This window comes from Fulmarus glacialis, unplaced genomic scaffold, assembly GCF_000690835.1.
Source record: "Fulmarus glacialis isolate BGI_N327 unplaced genomic scaffold, ASM69083v1 scaffold18176, whole genome shotgun sequence".
In the NCBI taxonomy this organism is placed as follows: domain Eukaryota; kingdom Metazoa; phylum Chordata; class Aves; order Procellariiformes; family Procellariidae; genus Fulmarus; species Fulmarus glacialis.
In genome coordinates, this window is record NW_009220235.1 from 1,827 (window position 1) to 23,615 (window position 21,789).

Sequence of the window (21,789 nt, forward strand, 5' to 3'; positions counted from 1 at the left end):
AAACCAAGTCTATAATCCAGGCTCACAGAATTCATTAATGTTTGTAAGCTTCAGCTTGATGGCTGTGATCATTTGTGTTATGAAAGTCATTATGTTTAGATATTCAAAGGTACGGGCAGAGGAAATGCTGAGATTTGGGTTAGTCAAGATATTCTGAAAATGCATAACAAATCCTTATGATCACAGTAAAACTGCTTTTATTTTAGGAGTCCCAAGTACTAAAGGATATCCAGAATGTCTGCTTTCAGTAGAAAATTCTAGAGAGCCCATGTTTTTATCACAAATGGTAAGAAAAGTTACTGTTGCTTCCTGCAATCCTGAACTAAGAGAACAGCATTTTTCTCAAAAAGTTGTAGCTTCTGTAAAAGCATAGCAAATCTTTGGCTCAGCTTCTGCACAATAACTTTGCAGCTGCTTTCCTCTTTGAGTTGCTGCTAATATGATATTAATGCTGAAGTGTTTGGAGGGGCTTTGTTTAATGTGCTGCTACCTGTTGCATAATTAATAGCAAGGCTTGTTTTTAAATTTTAGTGTAATTCTTCCTTTGAAAAGGCGGTTACACATGGCACAATATTTGTTAAAAACCCTAAAACTTTTTGTAGATTTTTTTTTTCTCTTCATATCATAGATAATGAAATGGACATTAGTTTATTTTGGAACTCTTTAATACTTACAATTGAAAGGCATATTTCCTTTTGATTTGTTTGTTGTGCCTTACATAGAGTGGAAACTTGTCTCTAGGGCATCCATATGGTGATAAGCATGCATGAGGATAAAATTAACCCATGCTGTGAAAGGATGGCAGCAATGTCTCTGCATGGCTCAAAGTAGACCTAGTGAGCTGAACAAAAGTCTCAAAAGTATGGTGGAGTACTCCACCATCAAGTAGGGTTAAGTAAGAGATTTTTACCTTCCTAACTTGCCTTTATGACTCGTCATAGACTTTGATTATTCATGGATTCCACTTCAAGAAAATTCAGCTCTGTCCCTTCAGTTCCACAGTCAGTGTTATGAGTGCTTAATTCTGTAATCCTGAATTGTTTGAGATTGGCAACTTATATGAACTTAAACACGTGTAGTTTCACTTCTACTTCTTTGGCCATAAATTAGGAGAATACACTTAATCAGCACATAGAATATATACTTTTAATTTGAATTGTGTTTCTAGGGGTTTTGTCCCTAAAATGTCATGTGAGTTCTTGACTACGAAGTCCAGATGATTCTGCGGTAAAGGTCTTAACATGTTTTGTTTCAAGACCTTGTGTTAGTATGTGGAGATGCTTATATTCGTGTATTCAGCAATTCCATCTGCTTCTAAAATTTTGGCCGCTGATACCAGAGGCTTTAATGTATGCTTTTCTGCTCTTCGTGTTCTCTAGGATTGTCCTAGAGAAGCTGCAGTACAAGAAGATCCTTCACTGCTACTGGAAGATAGCAGACGACCTAAAGGTAAGATACACTGATGTACTCCTACAGCCCCTTTTTTGTAAGAAAACTGATTAATTAGAGGAAAAGGGAGCTTTAATTTTATCTTAGGTATTTTTCTTCAATATAGAAACTTTTGAGTGAAAATATTCAAAGGTTTCTTTGATAAAAAGGTGATAATTGTAATTTACATTCTTAAATTTTGCAACTTTTACTTCAGTCTTGCTGGCATTATGCTAGCTTATGTAGCTCTTGTGATTAACTCACAGGGACTTCTACCAGTGCACCAGAATGTTGAGATTCCTTTTGCTGATCGAACTATTCATGTCTCTGAATAGAGAACTAGGGGGGGACCTTGTTTGGATGCATTTTCCTGTTGTGAGTAATTGTACTACAAATGCATATTTTTCCCCATAAAAAGTATATTTTTAATCCTTAAGGATCTAAGAAATAACATTGTTGATGCCTTTTCCTTTAACTTCTGAATCTGCCAGTCAGTTTCAATCAGATATGGGGAAGTGAAGACTTTTTAAAGAAAATACACTTCTGCAGGTTTCTTGGATATCTGTGGCTGTGTAGAGGAAAGAAATACTCCCATTTAAGGCCAAAAATCAATACTTTAGTTTTGTCTTTTACGCTCACAGAGGCAGCAGCTAGCTGGCTTATCAGCATGCATGTACTAGGTGTGTGTAGTCAGCAGTAGAGAAACACTGAACCTGCCACGTCTTGGGTAGTTACCTCTGCCCAGCAAACAGTGGATGAAGGACAGCCTGCAATCCTTTTAGCGTAATTTAAAGCTATTAAGAAAATTTGTTGTAATTTGTGATGACTGCGGGGAAATATTCATATCACAGTTCTATTTTTTTTTAATTAAACTTTTTTCAAGTTAGAATTTGCAGGCTTTTATTGAATGGGTTGTCTGAGCTCAAGTTACCATTTATATGGCAGTTTTCCTCAAATTTTATGAAGGTAAGGTATTGTCATTTTCACAGCATACCAAAATAGATTTTATTAATATTAACATGCAATACTAAATAAAACTCTGTTAAATGAAGCTTATGCTGACTCTCATCATGATTTAATTCTGCTACTTAGTGAAGGGAAACAGTTTGTTATTGCAATAGATAAAGTGGTTTGCGCAGGCAACAGATTCTTCACAGCAAATTTGTACATTGTTGTTGAAATAATGCTTTGTGTCTACCTCTAAAATAGACATTTCATGTCAGTTAACCTGGCAAAGTACATTTTATGTCTTCCCCACAGATGATGTTTTTATTTCTCAATATGCTACTGGCCAGAAAGAGGCTTTGAGAGCTGTGTTAAAGCAAAAGTAAGTATATGTTGTTATCAGTGTCTCAGCTGTTCTGTTTCTGTACAGATATACTACTATACTACTCCTTCAGTTTCTGCCAAAATGCATAGCTGGTAAGGAAAAAGTATTCTTTATTGTTGTCTGTTAGTATTCTTTTTCTGCCTACGAAGGTGTTTTCAGTTTATTTTATCATTCAGAGCTCACTGGAGTATCTTGTTTATTTTGCATATTTTTGGTAACGCTTTTAGACTATCTGAATTAATGATTTCATGATACAAGAGTCAGGCAAGATCTGCTCTGATAGATGATTCGTTTCGTGCCAAAACCATATAATATTTTTAAAGACAGGTAAGGACACATGCTGTTTATCCATAGGCTGGAAATCTTGAAGATTGGAAGTTTAGTTGGACTTTGCTACTAGTACATTGAACTGTGCAAAATACAACCTGTAAACATATTCTTTGTTGTGGTTGCAGTTATCACAGGGAGATGCCTTTTATATTAGAATCTGTTACATAACCCTGAGAAATTTCTTGTGTCATGCTAAAAGATGAGAATAAAATTGTTTCTTAGGTGTCGAGAGCTTCAAGGAGAAATGCTTTTGTAAGAAGTGATATCAGTGCTACATGTGGGAAATCATTTGCTTGGAGGGGATATGGAGAAAATAATGCTATTTACAGGCACTTGTTTATTTTTATAGAACTCAAAATACTCCTGTACTTAAGGAGGTGAAGGTACAGCTCTTAGGAAATGCCTCCACAGAAAAAAAGGAAAGTGTTGGTCAAGACACCAGGTCAACACACAAGGAAGTTGATTCTGCAACAACGATTGCAGCAGCAACTGCTGCTGCCATTGCTACGACAGGTCCGCTTCTTAAAGTGAGTAAGTAGCTTGTGGTAATATTAGTTTTTTATCCACTTAGAATAGTAGATATTGAAATTGTTGGTAGTAGAGCCAGAGAGACTGAATGAGTCTGCTTACTGTTTTCTTCGCGATAGTGATCTCAGACTTATTGACCAATATATCAGAGAGAACTAATTTGGATTTGGCTAAATGGGCAAATGGACAGGGACCATGTGATTCATCTTTTAGAAGAATTTTATAGTATTGCTAAATCACTAAACATTAGGGCTAATTGGGATTTTATTTGTTTCTTTTGGGAAGCAAATCATTCCATGATGATGGGAAGGATGTTTTGTTCTCTTCTTGCTTGCACCTCTTTTGCAGTAAGGTTTTTTTCCTTTTTTTTTTTCCTCCCAGGTTCAAAATGAATTGGAAGCAAAAGTTAACTCAGTTTCAGCATTACTTCAGAAACTACAGGAGACAGACAGACAACTGCAGCGTGTTGCTGAACAGCAAACAAATACAAGGACTCAACATGAGAAACCCCGCTGTCATGAAAGAGTCAGTGAGCTTGAAAAACAAATGAATGCTTTCATGGTGCAACGGATTCAGCATTTGGAAAAGTTACAGGAGCAACAAATGAATATTCAGGTATCTAAGTAACAATGCAGAAGCCTTAGCTTAATCGTTTCTTCTATATCTCAGTGTTAATGTTATGATAATTTGGATTATATCTTAGTATTAGAAAGAAAGAAAGAACCAGTGGCCAGCACATGAGTTTTTTGGAAAAAGTTTTATTTCTGGTTCTGTCCCGGATATCTGCTCCCCTCCCCCCCCTAATTTTTGTGTCTGTGGAAAGTAAATGCAAAAATTGTGAAATGTTCTCGTTCCCACTAGATTGTTTAGACCTTTGTTAATTGAAGAAACTTTCATTTAGTAAGTAGCCAGTCTAAGAAGAGTTATAAATTGTTTCTTCGGAGAGTCCTCCATGCTTTTTTGAAAGGCAGAATCATGTCCAAGCACGTCTGTGTTGCAAGATTGTTGTAAATGACTTTTCTCTCAGATAGCATGTCAAAAATCTCTTTAATATGATTACATGGCAAGTATTCATGTTTAGAGTTTTACTTGGGAAACTAATGCATATATCAGAAATACTTTGTAATTTTGTCTCTTAGTCTCATCTCATTAGCTCTGCAGTCAACACGGTTGGCTTACAGCAAATTCATGTACCTTCCTCCAATCTCATGACAAAACAATCTGAGAAGCCAGAACAGCGATTACTTACTAACGAAGTATCTTCATGTCAGAGGGGTTTATTTCCTACCAGTGGTCTACCTGCCCAAGGTGAAGACAAATTCTTAATAGCTTACTTTTGGTGTTAGTTTTTCATTAATTTTGTTTCCATTAGTAGTGGAATGTGCATGACATCAGTAATGAGTAGTAAACATTTCTTTTGTATAATTGATTTTATTGCGTAGTATACTAAACAACTTATACCATTTATTCTGAAAATGTTCCAGTTTGAATTAAAGTGAGAGTTTGGTATTTACTGAGTGCTTAGTCTGCACCAAGAGAGGCCTAGACTTAATCTAACATAATTTTACTGAAAAATAATCTATGTGGAAGTTTGTAATGAACTAACTCATACTATGGTTGGCTTTTTTTTTTTGATCCCTTTATAATAGCACTTGGAAGTATGAAATTTTCTTCCTGTTTACTTTTTTAACTAGTTCTGTAATGTTTTGCATTTTTGTGAAAAATTCATGATGTTGGCATGTTTGTTTCCTCTAGATTTGTTTTCCTGCGAAGAAAATTGTTAACATTGAAATAACGTTAATTTTTTTTTTTACCCTGTAGCATATTCAAGCCAATTTCAAAGTTGTGGCATTCATACACAAAAATCTCCTTTAAAGACACCAGTTCCTCGGAGATATGCTCCAGAACCTGTATCAAAAAATGTGAATGTCTCAAAAAATGTGAAAATCTCATCTGCAACACAAAAGGAAAATGTTTACAAATCCACATGTGAAGGTATTGTGAGTAAGACACTCCTGTCCTCCACTGGCAGGAATAGTATGGCCTGGGGTTTACTTTGTGTGGTCCTCACCTATTTTGAGCTGTTGGGTTGCTGGCACTTAAATACATATATTCAGAATATTTGAAAGTACGTTTGGGGAAGGTTAATTTTGTGCATAAGTCACTCTTAACTAACTAAAGACTTAATGACAGTACTGATCTAACCTATAGCTTCTGGACAGAATTTCTCACTGAAATATTTTCTCAGATGAAAAATCAAATGACCATTTTTGTCAGGTTAAGGAAAATTATATAGAATAATGTAAAACTTTGGAGCTACTCAATAACTTTGTCATTATCATTGGTTGAATTGGAATTTTTTTTCCCAGAACCATGGATCCACAGTGTCTGTGGGCTATCGTAATAAAAACAGCATGTATAAAGCAAATATGAAGTAATTTTCTTTTACTGCTTTTGATCAGTGTAGTGGCACGAAACTCAGTTTTGAACATTTCCTGAAAAAATAAAGCATCTTTTATTAGTTGGTTGTGTTTAGAATTGTTTGAGGATCTAAGATTGAGGAAGAACATTTAAAAGATCTAGCCATTGTACTTTAACATCATGGACAAAATGCCTGTTTATGTCTTTATCAGATCCTTCTCAGACTGCTGCTTCTACCTCTCTTTTACAAAGCTGTCACGTATTCCTATAGTTTCGTGGGTCCAGGAATAAATGAAACGAGACAGAGGAAGAAAAACATATCTGTGACATTATGGACAGAATGTTTCTTTGTGACTCAGTTAATTGCCATCACAGTTTCATTCATTCATACATGCTAACGTAAAGCATAGTAAGATAGATTGGTGTGAGTGGTTTTATGTGGCTTGTATCATCTGAAGTAAATCTGTATTTTAAAATTTAAAATATTATTTTTGCTATCCGTGGTGATTATTATATAATGGTGAAATATCTGGAAAGGAGAAGAAAGTATTAAATACATTGAACAAACTTAGCAGTAAATGTCACTTTCTTTTTTTCTGCCTTAGGTGAAGGGAGACTTCTTGAGCATATTCTGAATTCTCAAGAAATGCCACTGAGGCAAACGGAGTTTTCCGAGAAGGCAACATTAAACAGTAATAAAATGAGCTGGCATTCTGAAAGAGACAGGTAAATAAACGTAACAATCCAAAATTGAGGAAGACTTTTTGATTGTTTTAATGGAATCAGGAAAGGTGTATTAGATATTGATGGTGTAATAGAATCACTGGTCTGGTCCTTGAGTCTGACAAAGCTGTGCTTGAAGTAAAAACTGGAGCACTGGTACTTCTATGCTACTTCTGCATTTCTGTCATACTGAAGGTAGATGAAAGCTCGTTGCTAAGGATACGTAACACCTTTCTCAGAGGTCAGTGGGTGTCGCTTGGAGTGCTTTTCTGTCTTCTGAGTATATTTCTTCTATTGTGAAGAGCAGTGTCAGGAAGCCAGCTATACAGGCATTGTGTTAAAGTGGAACTGCCCTTGTCAGTGAGACTCCAAGCTGCCTGCTTATGGGAGCTGTATGACAACACTTTGTTGGGGAGGGAGCAGATCAGCCTACCAGTTTCTAAGTTTTAGAGTGAGTTAGGAAATTTTTTTAGCCATCCTGAAACACATTTTCCCAGGCAATAGTTTGATGTTATAATTTCACTAATATAATGAGAAACAGCTATATAGATACTGTCTTATTTATGATAGTATAGACAAAAATATTGCTTCAAATGGAAAGGTATCCAAAGTTTAAATGTTGCTCTGTTCGATCTGAATTTTAGATGTAGTTTCACTGTTCAAAATACAAGGATACAGCTCAAGGCGTTAAGTAGTAAACAGAGAAAACCCAATAACCTGTCTAACCTCAGGTGAAAAAGCAAATTCCATTTTATATAAAGGTTTGATATTCTTGCACTTTAAATTCATGCTCAGTTTCAAAGTTGGCTATTTTCTTGGGCCACATGAGGAGCCATGAGACTTAATCAGGAGTGTTTCTCCCATCAGGCATACTGCTTTGCGTACAGACTCATTCCCTGCTTTTGAAAACTCCTTCCAAAATTGCAGTTCAATTGAGAAAACGGTGAAAAAAGCAGATGATTTACTTCAAGATCTTGGCCAGTTGAGAAGAGAAATGCATGACATGCTACAGGTAAAGTCCACGTTATCAGAATGACCAAGAGTTTGAATAAGGGGAATAAAAAATGTGGAGAAAAACTTAGAGGTCTGGTATCAGTAAAAGAGTTGCCCTTGCTTCTACCTCTGTAAAAAGACTGACATTTGTTTACAATTACTTGAAATATTGCAGTCTTTGTATGTAGAAGGGCTTTGAGCCTGAGTAATGTCTCAATGAATATGCAATGGACTAGATTGTAGAGGCTTTTACTGCCATTCTACCAAACACAAAACAGATTTAAAAAAAAAAGTGTTTTATTTATTTGTTTGTTTTAAGGTTTCAGATATTTTCAGTGCCTGTTTTCTGTTTGCTCTCTTCCTGAGATACTAGAGCTACAGAGCTGATGTAACATTCCCATTTGGGAAAAAACAATGTTCTATTTATCTGCAGTCAACTTTAGGGATGACTTAAGCTACTTCCTTTCTCATTTTGCCATTTCTTTTTGTAAAGAGTGCTGTTGCCAAAGAATTGCCTGGCATACATCATTGTATTGTTTCTCATGCTAATGATTTTGTACCTTTGGTGCTAGAATGGTTCTGTGCTGGCAACACGTAACTTGTGTCTGGCTTTTGAAAATTGAGGTTTTTATCTGTTTGTTAAACTGGTGCCACGTGGAAGCAGGGTATACCTGCTCATTTAGCCTGCCTGCTGTGGTCCTTTCTGTTCTTGTAAATGTAAGCGGTGGGAAAAGAAGAAAGACTTGAATATCCACAGGTTTGTGAATTGGCTTGGAACATAATAGTTCTGATTCTATTGGTTTGTTTCTGTGGTTGAAGGTTTCAGCTTGCATATTTCCCTAAAAATACTGTGTATTACGTGCCAGTTATTTGTTACTGTGTCTTTAGAAAACATAGCTTCATCTGTCATATCTTATAGTGTAGCTGATGCATTGTTTCATAGATTTTGTAAGATATTAGTGGATTGCACGTTTAACTGTTCTTACTAATAAGAGAACTGATGCCATGTGCCCCATTTACATTGCAAATATTTGCTTGCCACTATTGCTAAAAACTTACATTGAATAACACACCTTAGTATAGGCAGCACAGAACAGGACAAGATGGGAGAAGGAATGGCAGGTGAGAAAGACACGGTTGACATAAATGGATTCAAATATCTTCTTCTTTCTTATGAAAAAGAAGGAATAGGAATAGGAAGCAATAGGAAGACAGGGTAGATGATTTCAGCAAATATGGAGTTGAGTCAATTAGATACTTAGCTACTGACTTCTCATCATTGAGAGATATGTAAAGTGAGAAAATAAATGCTTGGGATAAATGACCACTAGCTTTGTCATGCAAGCAAATGAAAGGCCTGAATTAACTGAGGTAGGTTGAGATGGAACAGAAGGTGGTGCTCTAATCCCAAAGAAGCGTGCAGTGAGATTTAGTAGTTCACAAGGAATTCATTGTGCTCATTTAAATTGATCAAATATCTACTCTAGATTTTACTTTTTAGGTAAGTTTCAACAGCTCTTCTTCTGCCTTTTTAGGAAGCAAATTCATGGAAATCAGACATGAATGATCTTATTAAGGTATACCTTGAATTTTTATGGTTTTGGTTTTTTTTTAAATACTGTAATACCGAAATGGTTTTGAATATGCTTGCAATGAGATAACACTACAGTAACTATTGCATACCTGTATTTTTTTGAAAAAGTTGCTATTATGTACAGATTACATTACTCAAAGTAAGTTTTAACTTGTTCTTTGATTTGTCTTATTCAATCTTAGTGAGCTATCTTGAGGGAATAATACAAATGCCTCGCAGAAAGCTGCTGCCTCAAAACGGGCATGGTGTGGACTGCTAATACAATTACCATTTCATGGTCTGAGTCTAATTGGCAAGCCTACATCATTTTGCGGTTGAATGTGTATCTGTATTTCTTACATTTTCTCACAAATTTCACCTGTCTTATTGAGCTAGTTTTTGTCAAAAAGTTTAATTTTAAAACGCAAACCTATATAAAATTGGTAAATAATTCAGTATATTGTCTTTTTCTCACCAGGCAAAACCAAAATCATGGGATCAGTGCGTTGATTTCTATTTTGTTATGTGCTTTGGCAGTACATGTGTTAGAACATAAACTTCTGTTTAATTCTGATTTGACAAAGGAGCAGCCTTAAAGCCAAAACTGATTTTTGATCTGTGAGATTTTTTTCTGTTCATTCAGTTAATGCTTTCAGAGTCTACTCAAGTTTGGGTATTTTGTTTTTGTTTTGGGGTTTCTTTTTCTTTACGTACATGTATCACTTTTTTTATTTTTTTGCTTCCTTTCTGGAAAATGGAGCACTCTATTTGGGGCCCTCTAGGTTTCATCAGGAATGTGAGAACTATAGCTGTATGACTCCTTGTTTCCCGTGTACTTGTGTCCCTTCCTTTTATATTTAGCAGCTCATATATGCTCGATTTTTATCTCTGTAAAAGGGTTCTGCAAAGTAAAAAGCTAATAGTTGCTTTATTGTGTCTTATAAAAAGTAAAAATCAGTGAAGGGGGAGAGGATTGTGGTGCTGTTGAGGGGTTTATTATGTTGTTGTTAAAACTTACGTATATTGCCTGGTGTTTCTTGGGATAGATTGATGCCAAATGAGTGCATATATTTAGAGGACTTTGGGTTTTATTATGCTTTTAATTATACTTAAATACTGTTACATGGAAAAATTTGCATGTCTTACTTCGTGTATCTAATGCATCTTTTCGCACGCTTATTTGCTTCATTGGCATTGCTTCTCATACATTATACCATTTGGCATTTGAGAGCTTTTGGATGTCTTTCCATTTGCTTAGCTTTTAAATATATTTGCAACATACTGAATGTTCTTGAGTAATTGAAGTTGATGATAGTACACATGGATGGTATTTCATATGATGTGTATTGATTTGATGATAGATTAATAGGAATTCTGATCAGTGTGTAGAAAATTGAAATTACAATCTCTGATTAAAAGCTAGCGGTTCTGCTTCAATTTTAGTCAAAAAACCCTACTGTTGCATCTGATCTTCCTGAACATCATCAGCTCAAAAAACCATCCATCCTTCAAAATGTTAAAGTGCCAAAATCTATACTGAGGGATGCTGAAAGGATTTTGAGAGGAGTTCAAAACAATAAAAAAGTTCTTGAAGAAAATTTGGAAGCTGTTACTCACGCAAAAGATGGGGATGCCATGTATACTTTTATTAATGCCTTGACTACAAACAGGTTAGACCCTATTATTCAGTGCTTTGTGTGACTGCTCATTGTATGTGCTCACCTTTTATCAACTCTCTTTCAATTTTTTTAATTCCGTGCATTGAAGAACTAGTGCAGTTCCCTGAAAAAAGTATTTATTGATTCTTCTTTGGAATCATGAGGTGATTCTCTTGAACATCAAATGTTTTTTGACCCTCCTGATGTGAATTGAATTTTTTGATGGATACCTGTTACTTCTTGGTATGATCTATGCTCCAGAACTTAAATCTGAATTCTGAGACTATCATCTGGACAAACTGCTCTGCTGTCATGACATCGGTGCTTTTAGCTTTTTATAGACAAACTTGCATTAATAGGAAAATTAAGCAGTAATTTCATAACTCTAAACAGAATAGGCTTCATTAATCTGTAAATGTTACAGAATTAGTCATCCTACAGCAGATCTTTGGCTTTTGAACTTTTGCTTAGTTAGTTGTGTTAAATACTCCTGTTGGAATCATAATGAAAGTTTTCCTATTAAAATGCTCCTTAATCTTGTGTTTTCCTGAGGAAGGTAACTATTCTCTTCATGTAAACGTTTTTTCAGGCATGGTATCTGCTATCATTATCTTTTAGAGGAAGTAGTAATTTTTGTCATCTGCTTTTTGTCTTTTGAGTTGGAATGATTTTGTTGCCTTGTTTTTTCAGTTTTTGATCAAAATAGGAACTGACACATGGCTGCCACTTATTCATAGATGTTTGTAATAATGATAGTATATACAAGCCGGGGGTGGGGTTTGCAGGTAGCATTATGTAAGAACAGATTTAGGTTTGGGAAACTCAGGATAGGGTATGCTTAGTGCCTTTTGGAGACTGTAGGGGTACATAATCTTACTCTCTCTGTGTTCTGGGTTTCTCTTTTTATGGTGTTTATAGGTCACTACTTTCCCAGGAACAAATCTATGCAATTTAAGAAGCACTGACTTAAAATAGTTCCTTCTTCTGTTTCAGAGATGTACTGGAAGAGATTCGTATCAGAAAGACTGTGGATGAGTGGATTAAGGCAATCAGTGTAGAAATCCAGGTATGGCTGGAAAAAATGAGTTCAGGTTTTTGCATTATATTTTTCCACATGACATTGTTCTTTCAATGGCAACAGTTAAACATGATTCACTCACAATTTGAAAACGTGAGAAAACTGCTTATTATTACTAGGATGTAGTATGCTATAATAAAATATTTACCTCTATTTTTAAACTTTCATTGCTTAATGAAAATCACTGGTCACAATTGCTGGCTAACATGAAAAACAGGCCATTTCTCGGAACTTCAAAGTTATCCACAGACTCTTCTGATAGCCTTGAAGATAAAATCTCCTTTTATTATGTCCATGTTTTATCTTCAGGCCGAAATGGCAAGAAATGATTTGGAACAAGTGAAATATGATAAAAAGATCTCATGGATCAGGAGAGCCCAAAACATCAAGCCTATGAAGACCAATAAAGAAATTAAAGGAAAAACGCAAAAAATCCAAGGATGCTTGACAGAGAAGCCTTTATCTGCAGCTAAGCCATTGCAGAAGCAAGCAGAAGATAACACAAGCAAACACACAACCACAAAGAGGTTTAGAACTTACTTTTCTTCTGAAAGTTTGCAGAGGAAAGAAAAAAGGGCAGCTGTGAGTTCCCAAGTAGTTGGTTTCTTTTTTGGTAACGACTGCTATACTTTAGATTGCAGTATTCATGTGAAAAATTGTTCGTATGTGTAACTGTAATAATTTTAAATGAAAGTGATAGCCCTGTCCTGTGGATTTCTGTTGTCAGAATTGTCCTTGTTTTCATGTTCTGTAGAAGCCTAAGCTGAGTATGTATGACAATGTCATGTTATCAATATGTCCTACCCAGCACCTGCTCTTTTATTCAGCTGTTAGTAAGCTGCTTCTATGTATTCTGTACACATAAGTTTTCATGTGTGCTTGCAACTGTTTGTTGCAGAACTTCTTACTTTTTTCCCCTCTAGACTTTTGCAACACTACAGATGCGTTCAAATTTTCATACATGAGGAATTGTAAACTACTTTTTTTTTTTTTTTTGGTGTGTGTGTCAGGCACCTGTGAATGGAAGTGCAGTGGTACAAAATGAAGACTATCTGTGTCAAGTTTATGGGAAACCAATTTACCAGGGCCATCGTAGCACGCTTAAAAAAGCACCGTATCTGAGATTCAACTCTCCCTCTCCCAAATCTAAACTTCAAAGACCCAAGGTGATAGAGTGTGTTAGAGGTAAGTAATTCCTTGATGTGAACAAGGTGTTCCTTCCCAGTTTTTCTATTAGGAATTCCTTGTATAAATGAAACTATTCAATGGTAGTTCACCTGCTCTTCAATTTAAAGCTTAAGCAACTGCAGTAGGCTTCCTAGAGAGGTGGTCGATGCCCCATGCTTGCCAGTGTTTAAGAGGCATTTGGAAAACGCCCTTAATACCATGCTTTAACTTTTGGTCAGCCCCGAAGTGGTCAGGCAGTTGAACTAGATGATCATTGTAGGTCCCTTCCAACTGAACTATTTTATTCTAAAAGATGCTCTTTCAAAACTGAAAAATACCAGTAGGTTTTCAGATTTGCTTAGTGTGGATCTCACTTATTTTAGATTATCAAATTAATACTTATTTCTAAATTTAATAAACATATTAATATATATTTATTGTTGCCCAAGTCTTAAACAGCTGAATTGCTAGAAATTAATGACATATGCACCTGAAAGCTGAGTGTGTTGAAAAACTAACTCAGCTTTTGATAAAGCTTACTGAGAGATGTATTCTTTGTGTCAGGTTTATCCACTCATGTCATTTAAATGATTGATTCATTCAGAGTTAAGAAATCTGCTGAGATTTGAAAAATAAAGGAAGCCTGATATTCCATTTCCCGCTTCTAATACATGAATTGAAATATGAAAATTTAAGTTTATGGGTGTGAAGATAACATCTATTAACTTGAAAATATTGAAAGGCATGTTAATCAGAAGCATTGGTTAAGTTCACTAAATGCAAGTAACTTCTTTTGTTAGTCAAGTCAGGATTAAAAGTAGAGTATAACTCTCTTTTGTACTAGCTTGTTAAGGTTATTTAATTGATTGATAAAGGTTATTATTTGATTAATAATGAATTCGATTCATTAGTTTTGTAGGCAAAGTGTTAGGATCAGAAGATTCTAATTTTCAAACCTATTAAAAATGTGTAAAAATTATAAAAAAATGAAACTATATGGTATCTGACATAGGTAAGTGTAGATAAACTTTATCTTGAGTTAGTAGAAAGTAATGTTTTAATTGGATCTATTTTATTTCCTAGTTATTTTTTCAAAACTTAACTGATTCTTAATATAGAAACTAAGATTAGTCTTTAACTGATATGTCAGAAAAACTAATGTGTATCATCTTCTCACTGCGGGAGAGAGTGAGCAAATTACACAATAAAGAATAATGATGGAGAGACAGCATGTGTTAAGTGTAAGAGGCAGTGAAAGTAATAGTGGGCACAATCGAATTAATAGGATGAGCATCAATGGAAAAATATTAGATGGCTTCCCTCTATGCTACTTGCACTTAAGCTGTTGTTATCCATGCAGGGAAAATACACTTGATGCAATCTTAACTGCCATGTTTAAAAAATGGTGTCCCGAGTTTTTATTATAACTGTCAAAATATTATATTCTGTATGAAATATAAGAGATTAACATGAGAAGGCAGTCACTTGATAACACCATGTTTTTAGGCTGTGAAGATGTATGGTATAAAACATATATATGTCTTTGAAGACAAGCACTGCTGGGTTTTGGTTTGTGGTTTTTTGGGGGGGGGGGTTTTGAGATTACTGTGTACATCCACAGTGGCAAATCCTCAAAATAGTACAAGAATCTATTGTTAAGCTTAGCGTAGTCTTTATGCCATTTCCTGGCACTTTTCTTACCTGTGGTCTGGAGCCCAGTTGTGATCCATGAAGAAAAAGTGTTACCAGTAGAAAGTATTTGCAATTCTCATAACCCTCCTAGAAAATGTGGGTTATACTCCTGACAAAAATCTAGATGACTTTTCAAAACTTACTTTATTTTTTAAAAGGTGAGAACTTGGTATATGAAAACTGCTAGTCTTGTTGTGTATGTATGTTATTTGACCTCTCTTGAAACACTTTTTTTTTTGTGAAAAATGCTGGTATACTCATTTGAAGGACCAGCATGATATATCACTCTTTTAGACTACTGGCTATGCTGCACACCTGTAATTTAGTTTATTCTGTACAGACTTTTTTGAATAAAATGTGTGCTAGTAAGCACTTAGTGTAGCAATAACAATGATACAGTGACGTCTAAGATTTGGATTGAGAACAGACACTTCTTTAAAAATAGTTAATCAGCAGTTCTGCTTTTGCCGAGTCCTAAATGACATTTTTCTTCTATATTTATTGGGCTCTTGTCCTTTATAGAAGGTCACAACCTTTCCAGGGAGGCCAATTTCATCATTCCAGAAACAATGCCTTGTAAAGAGGCAGAAAAAGTGCCCCTGCAATCTAATTATAATAAGTAGGTCATTTGATCATTTGATACTGTTTTCTACCGATAACGTGTTTAATTCAGTAGTGTCAGTGAAATGTAAAGGTACAGGTTGCATGCAGTTGTAATAAGCTGCTTGTTTTCTGTTGGAGGTGAATAGAAATGAAAGAGAAAACTCTGTACTGGATCCATGCAGTATTCAATCTTCCAGAACTCCTGCATGTGACAAATACAGTTTAAAATCTATTTGCTTGAAAACAGAATGAACTCTGGATAGCCTTTACCCAAAGTGATTCTCTTCCAAGTCATTAAGTCATACTACAGCAGTACAGCAATATGTGTGTTTGCAATAATAAAGCCGCCATAAAATTCATTTCTCTATTTCACATCAGACTGCAGTTACAGAAAGTTATGTTTTTGTCTCTAACTTGACAGCAAGTAAAATAAGACACCCCCTTGTATTCTTATGTAAGGGAAGAAAGGAAGAATATGGAATTTCTTGCATGTCACTTACAAAAATAGCACTCCAACTAATATGTGTCCTATTTCCGTGTTTTCTGATTTTAATGGCTTTAGACTGAGGTCAGCCTTTGTTTGATACTGGCATTACTTGTCTTTGACTTTTTGTATAAGACAGTTGGTTAAGCTGCTTAATTTTTGTACTTTTCTTTATCTTGCCAATAAAATGGAAAAGTAATGCTTCTGTGTTTCACATGGGTCTCATGAAGACAATAGTTAAATATGTTTGAGGGCTGCTATTCTGAAAGATGCTGTTATGGCAGGAAAGTATAAATAATAAAATTAGAAACAGATCTGTACTCCTCCATAGTAGGTGTGTAAATAAAATGAAACAAAGTTCAATGAGCACTTTAAAGCGCCAGGTTCTTAAAAAAAGAAAAAGAAAGAAATCTTGCTCTCATTAGACATGGTTAGTTCTTTCCTTCACGGATCTGCACCCACAGATTCCCTTCCTGGCCTTGATGTACCAGGTGATAAAGGCTTAAAAATTATTGGAAGTCGTTGGCCTTGGGTTTGATTGGCTGGAAAATCCAGACTTATTAAATGACTCTATTTTGTTAGAGCAGTCCACTGAGCTTGTTTTAAATTAGTGTTAGAGTAAGGATGTTTATTTAAGACTGAAATGGCCATCTGGAGAGTCTCTTTTCAGTCATTTTATAACTCTCTCAACCATTTTCTTTGCAAATAAACTGTAGTGACTAATGCTTGGCTTCTTGTGGGAAATTAAGAAAAAAATCCAACTAACACTTTTATGAGTAAGAGAGCATTTCTAAAAAAAGTTCTTGCATAATTTGAACTGATAAATATATGTAAAACACTAGATTTTTAAAGCTAAGTTTAATTAAATGTCTAATTTCTGCCCAGTGCAAATAAACTTTTCAGGGGGAAATAAAAAGTTGAAAGCAATTAAAATGAGGTGCTGTGTGTATACAGTACTTAATCATTGTTACTGTGAGAACCTTGTTTTTACAAGTTGGCGGTATTACAGATATGTTGCCAATTTCTGCTTTTACTCAAAAGTTGAAGGCCAGGGGGGACTGTTAGATCATATAGTATGACCTCTTCTAAATCACAAGCCACTGAACTGTATCTATTTATGTTACTGAGTCCAGTAATTTGTCTTTGACTAAAGAACAATTTTTCTGGCTAACCTATGCTTTGCAGAAAGGCATATGCTCATCATTTAAAGACATCAGAAATTCTGCCCTTAATTACTTCTTCCCATGGCTAGATACCTTATGGTTCAAAAGGAAATGGGACACTTCAAATCTAGTATCTGATTTATAGTGAGTTTTTGGCTTCAGTTTACAGCTACTTCAGTTTCCGGGTGATTTTCCTTAAAAAATGAAAAAGGCCTTTTAATGTCCAATTTATTTTAAAATTTACAGGGATACACAATTAGAACTGAATGCAGTATTATCATATATGGACGTCTTCTCCTGTTCCACCTCACTGACATCATGTTGAGACATCTGAGGATTACATTTATCCCTTTGACCACAGCATTGTATTGTGATTTCTCATTGCATTGCTTATCCAACATGACCTTAAAGCCTTTTTCAGAGACACTTCTTTCTGATCTGTATTTTCTCATTGAAGAATTATGACTTGCCGTTCTTGTTTCTAGGCTTATAACCCATAATTTGTGTGTACAAAAATACCACTTCTTGAGTATGCTTACTTGCTTGTCTGCATTTGTTAAAAGTCACATTATCAATCTTTATTAACTCTAAATTTTATAATCATTGACTTATTCTTCAATTAATTAGGAAGCTATTAAATGTGAACAGAGCTAAAAAGTGCTTGTTGCCATGTGTTAAATGGACATTTATACAGGAAGGGTGATGATTAGAAACAACAGAGGAGTAAGATGGCATTTTTCAGCTGTAGTGAAGATACGGAGTTGGTTACCAATGTGATTCTTTCCAGGTTCATTTTCCTAATGCCTACAAAATAGCAGCAGAAGCACTTCTGTTTGATTCATGATTGTTGACTCCTTTTTTGGGGATGTTTCAGGCAGTTTTTATCCATATAGATTAAAGCTAATGATTTTCCTAATAATATCCATTGTTTGCAAAGAATATAGGTTGAGTAAGACCTTGCATGACTGTATAGTGAGAAATGCAACATTGCAGTAAACGTTCTCCTCTGCTATATGCTTAGGCATTGTTACATACAAATTACTTCTGATTTGCTATTTACTTCTGGTTTGCTATTTAACAATACGTTTTCAAAACTGGACCAAAAAATCAGTGCTTCCTCGATGTTGCAAGTCAAGACTTATGGGTGTTAGTTATGGCTTTATTTTCCACTAGCAGTGAGTTGTTAAACCAGTAATTTGTAGATTATACCTGTTCCTTTGAGAACCTGTTGATATTGTGGCTGGAGGCAAACTGCATGTTTATAAAATTGAGGCAGTTAATCAGATGAACAAGAGATCAGTTTGGCTATATTCTATATCCTGTCTATTTTTTATGCCAGGCTTGCATTCCGTTCTAATGCTGTATTTCAAACCTAAATCATGGGTTTCTTCTTACCTGCTAAATTGCACGTTTCATTCCAGCCTACTACCATCCTTGTGTCCTTTTCTTCATATTTCTGTGCTTTTATTCACTAGATGCAGATGTTCAAAAATGGTAATTTTAATTCCTTTGTTGCTATCCATACTGCGACATCTAATTTAGCACTTTCAGATTCCACCCTTCATGTCTCGGCCCCTTGCTCCCTCCATCCCACAGCAAAAATTTATTTTGTTCCAGTTGAAGGGCTTAAATTAGTAGTCTGTGGTATTGTTCTGTTTGTACGTGCATTGATGACGCGCGGTTTGTCTGCTCTTGTTTCAGGTACAAAGGTAAAGTCAGCAAGAACACAGACTTCTCGCACACAGAAGGTAGTAACCAGCCCTAGGAAACAGCACCCTTTATATGCACTTACCCAAGAAAATCAGTATCTCTTTAGTCCAAGTCGAGATGTACCTGCAGTCTGCGGTCCACTTGAAGGTCACCTAATTCCTATGGCTATTCCACTAGGTAGGAGCAAATAACCTGTAGAAGGGATGTGTAAAGGTTAATTACTGCTACTTCATGGAAATAAAACTTTGCCCTGGGCCATAAGATTTGCAGCTGCCCTTCTCATGGGAAATCTAAATGGGGGAACAGTTTAAAAGTTCTGATTCTCCTCATTCTTCATGCTGGATGTCTGGCGATACCCTGACAGAGCAATTATTTGCTTAGCTCTACATACCTTGTTTGGTACACTTTACATTTCTAGGGTTCTTGTTGTGGCTTTTAGTTTGGTATCCATGTAAGCAGGATCTGAATCATTGGCCCTTGGATTCAACATTTACGATGACTTCAGTCCAACAATTTCAGTAGGATTGTGCCAAACACACTAATTTCATTGTCATGGCTTCTGTATTTTTGGACCTTCAATAGAACAAATAGGCCTTGTTTTGGGCAGGGTTAGTATTATATTGGCATTTAAAGAAGATAATTATTAAAAAAAAAAGGTGTCTCAAAAATTTGTGGGATGCTATACTAAGTGTAATAGTATTTTGAATACGATTAAGAAAATGTAAGGTGCGGGAAGCATGATACGTAATTTTTGAACGGCAAACACAATGTAGTTATTCTCGTTTTCAGCAGTAGGTGTCACTGTAGTCAAGAAAAGTGAATAATTTTTAAAAATGGCCGTTTCTGCTGGGAAAGCCTTAAAAATACCTGGTGAAGCACTATACTTTAGCTAGTATTAATAGGGAACTTTTTAATTGGTCTGTAGTTGCGCACGAGATCTCAGTCTGTCTCATGTGAAACACAGACAACTAGAATTTAATTTTAATTATTTTTTTAATTTACTGACTTTGGAGATTTATATATATCTTTAATTATTTTTAAACTGTCCTTAGGTCAAACCCAAATTAGCGACATCTCACTGCAGCCTGCTGGATTAGTTATAGGTAAACCGCACCCTGTTACAGTTACAACCTCTCTTCCTCAAGTGCCGCCAAAACAACCGGTTGAGGTAAAAAACCCAAACATAGCTGTAATAGAGATGAGATCAGAGAAGAAGGATCCACCTCAACTGTCTGTGCAGGTACATGTTAAGAGTGATGATTATTTGTTTATTTTAATAAATGCTAACTAAAGACAGTCTTATCCATTAGTAACTTACTTTGACATCGGTAGATAGTTTTCAGTAAGCTTTAGAAACATATAGAATGGAGGGACCAAGAAGCTATGTTAATATTTTTATTCATATTTTAACAATTATCTTTATTATTTGACCAAAATAGAAAACCATTTCTTCTGTAAGTCACCTATGCAGGGTGTTTGTAAAATAGTTCTATGTCACGTTTTCTTTTTTTTTTTTTAAAGTGAGATTTTTGAGCCAGAACCAACTTGGAATAAAATGTCAGTTTTCTTGGATGAGTGCTTTGGCCTTTGAGATTTCTGTTTCAAGCATGATAGTCAACCCAAGGATTTCACTCCTGATTAATCAACTGTTGCAGTCCTTACCTAGTGGGTTGTTGTTTTTTTGGTTTTTTGTTTTTTTAAAATTTTTTACATGAGTCTGTTGTCAAGGAAATTAATGTTTCTTACATGTTCATTATTTTGGATTCAAATTGTTGGGAATATACACACTCCTACACAGACCTTTCAGATGCAAATGATTCATGGAACTCAAAGTTAAATACAGGTAGAGTAGTATGTGGTTTGTTCCCTTGCTGTATCACTGTATTCCACTCACATGCATTTTGCTGTTATTTCACCCAGTTCTTAAATGTTTAAGGTGATTTTTTTTTTCCCCCCAAAGAATTAAGCAAGCATTTAAATCTTTGTTCTTAAAAAAACCACAACATATTTTGATGCTGTAATGGACATGTCTTTATTACAAACCATAATGTAATGCAATTATCCCTTTATTTTATTATACCAGATGTATAACAATGTGAAGCCAATAACCAGCCTACACAGTGGCTTGTAGGCCAACATAGTGTAAACGAATTGCAAGTCAAACATACATCTGCTATATATAAATAGTTATAGGTATACTCACATTTTGTCACATGCAAGACAAAGTATAAGGGAATTAGAGAACAGGACGAATCAGGTACTGCAAGAAAAGAGGTGAATATTTCTGGGGTTAGTTTTTGTATGTTAGAGTATCTTGATTTTCAGAACCAAGTTATTATCAGATACAGGTATGAGAAAAGGAGGTCACTGAAGTTTAGTGGAGCAGTAGCAAGTGGAAGAAAGAATCTAAAAAGTTCAACAATAGTAGCCAAGCTAATACATAGATTTTCAGATTGGTGCTTTTTTCTGTCCTAGGTGTTACCAAATGTAGATATTGACAGTGTTTCGAGTGACAGTATGAGTGTAAACCACGTTCTTCCAGGCTCCGAACCTGCACTTCCTCCTGTCGATGCTGTAATACAGGTATTGATTGGTCTTAATGTCTGCGAATTCAAATTCGTTAAAAAAGAAAATATGTTCAATTACTACAAAGTTATCTCGTTATCTTGTTTTAGTTAGAGAAATCAGACAGTTCTAGGAAAAATGGAGTAATTACTCTGAAGAATTTATAACGTGAGATATTTGTTTAAGAAAATGAAAAATTGCAGCAAGACTGTTCTTCCAAGATTAAATAATCACCATAGCAAAACTTTAAGAAAAACAGCGTTTCTCTGTCCTGTTAAGAGTTGTAATCCCTTATTGGCCCATGTCTGTCTTATTTATACTGGCTTCAGTGTTCTGGCATGAA

General features: G+C 35.2%; 1 protein-coding gene across 1 annotated transcript in view; it reads left to right on the forward strand.

The window, feature by feature from the left end:
- The first annotated feature begins 268 nt into the window (after positions 1-268).
- Positions 269-21,789, forward strand: part of KIAA0586 (KIAA0586 ortholog) — a 47,742-nt gene continuing 26,221 nt past the window's right edge. Inside the window, exons 1-17 of the mRNA XM_009580694.1 lie at positions 269-286; positions 1,380-1,449; positions 2,689-2,755; positions 3,438-3,615; positions 3,998-4,231; positions 4,756-4,924; positions 5,438-5,611; positions 6,643-6,763; positions 7,628-7,772; positions 9,289-9,330; positions 10,770-10,996; positions 11,978-12,050; positions 12,372-12,644; positions 13,073-13,247; positions 18,873-19,058; positions 19,934-20,121; positions 21,357-21,464. Coding sequence (XP_009578989.1) covers positions 269-286; positions 1,380-1,449; positions 2,689-2,755; positions 3,438-3,615; positions 3,998-4,231; positions 4,756-4,924; positions 5,438-5,611; positions 6,643-6,763; positions 7,628-7,772; positions 9,289-9,330; positions 10,770-10,996; positions 11,978-12,050; positions 12,372-12,644; positions 13,073-13,247; positions 18,873-19,058; positions 19,934-20,121; positions 21,357-21,464 — 2,448 coding nt within the window. The remainder of the gene's footprint in view (positions 287-1,379; positions 1,450-2,688; positions 2,756-3,437; positions 3,616-3,997; positions 4,232-4,755; positions 4,925-5,437; positions 5,612-6,642; positions 6,764-7,627; positions 7,773-9,288; positions 9,331-10,769; positions 10,997-11,977; positions 12,051-12,371; positions 12,645-13,072; positions 13,248-18,872; positions 19,059-19,933; positions 20,122-21,356; positions 21,465-21,789) is intronic.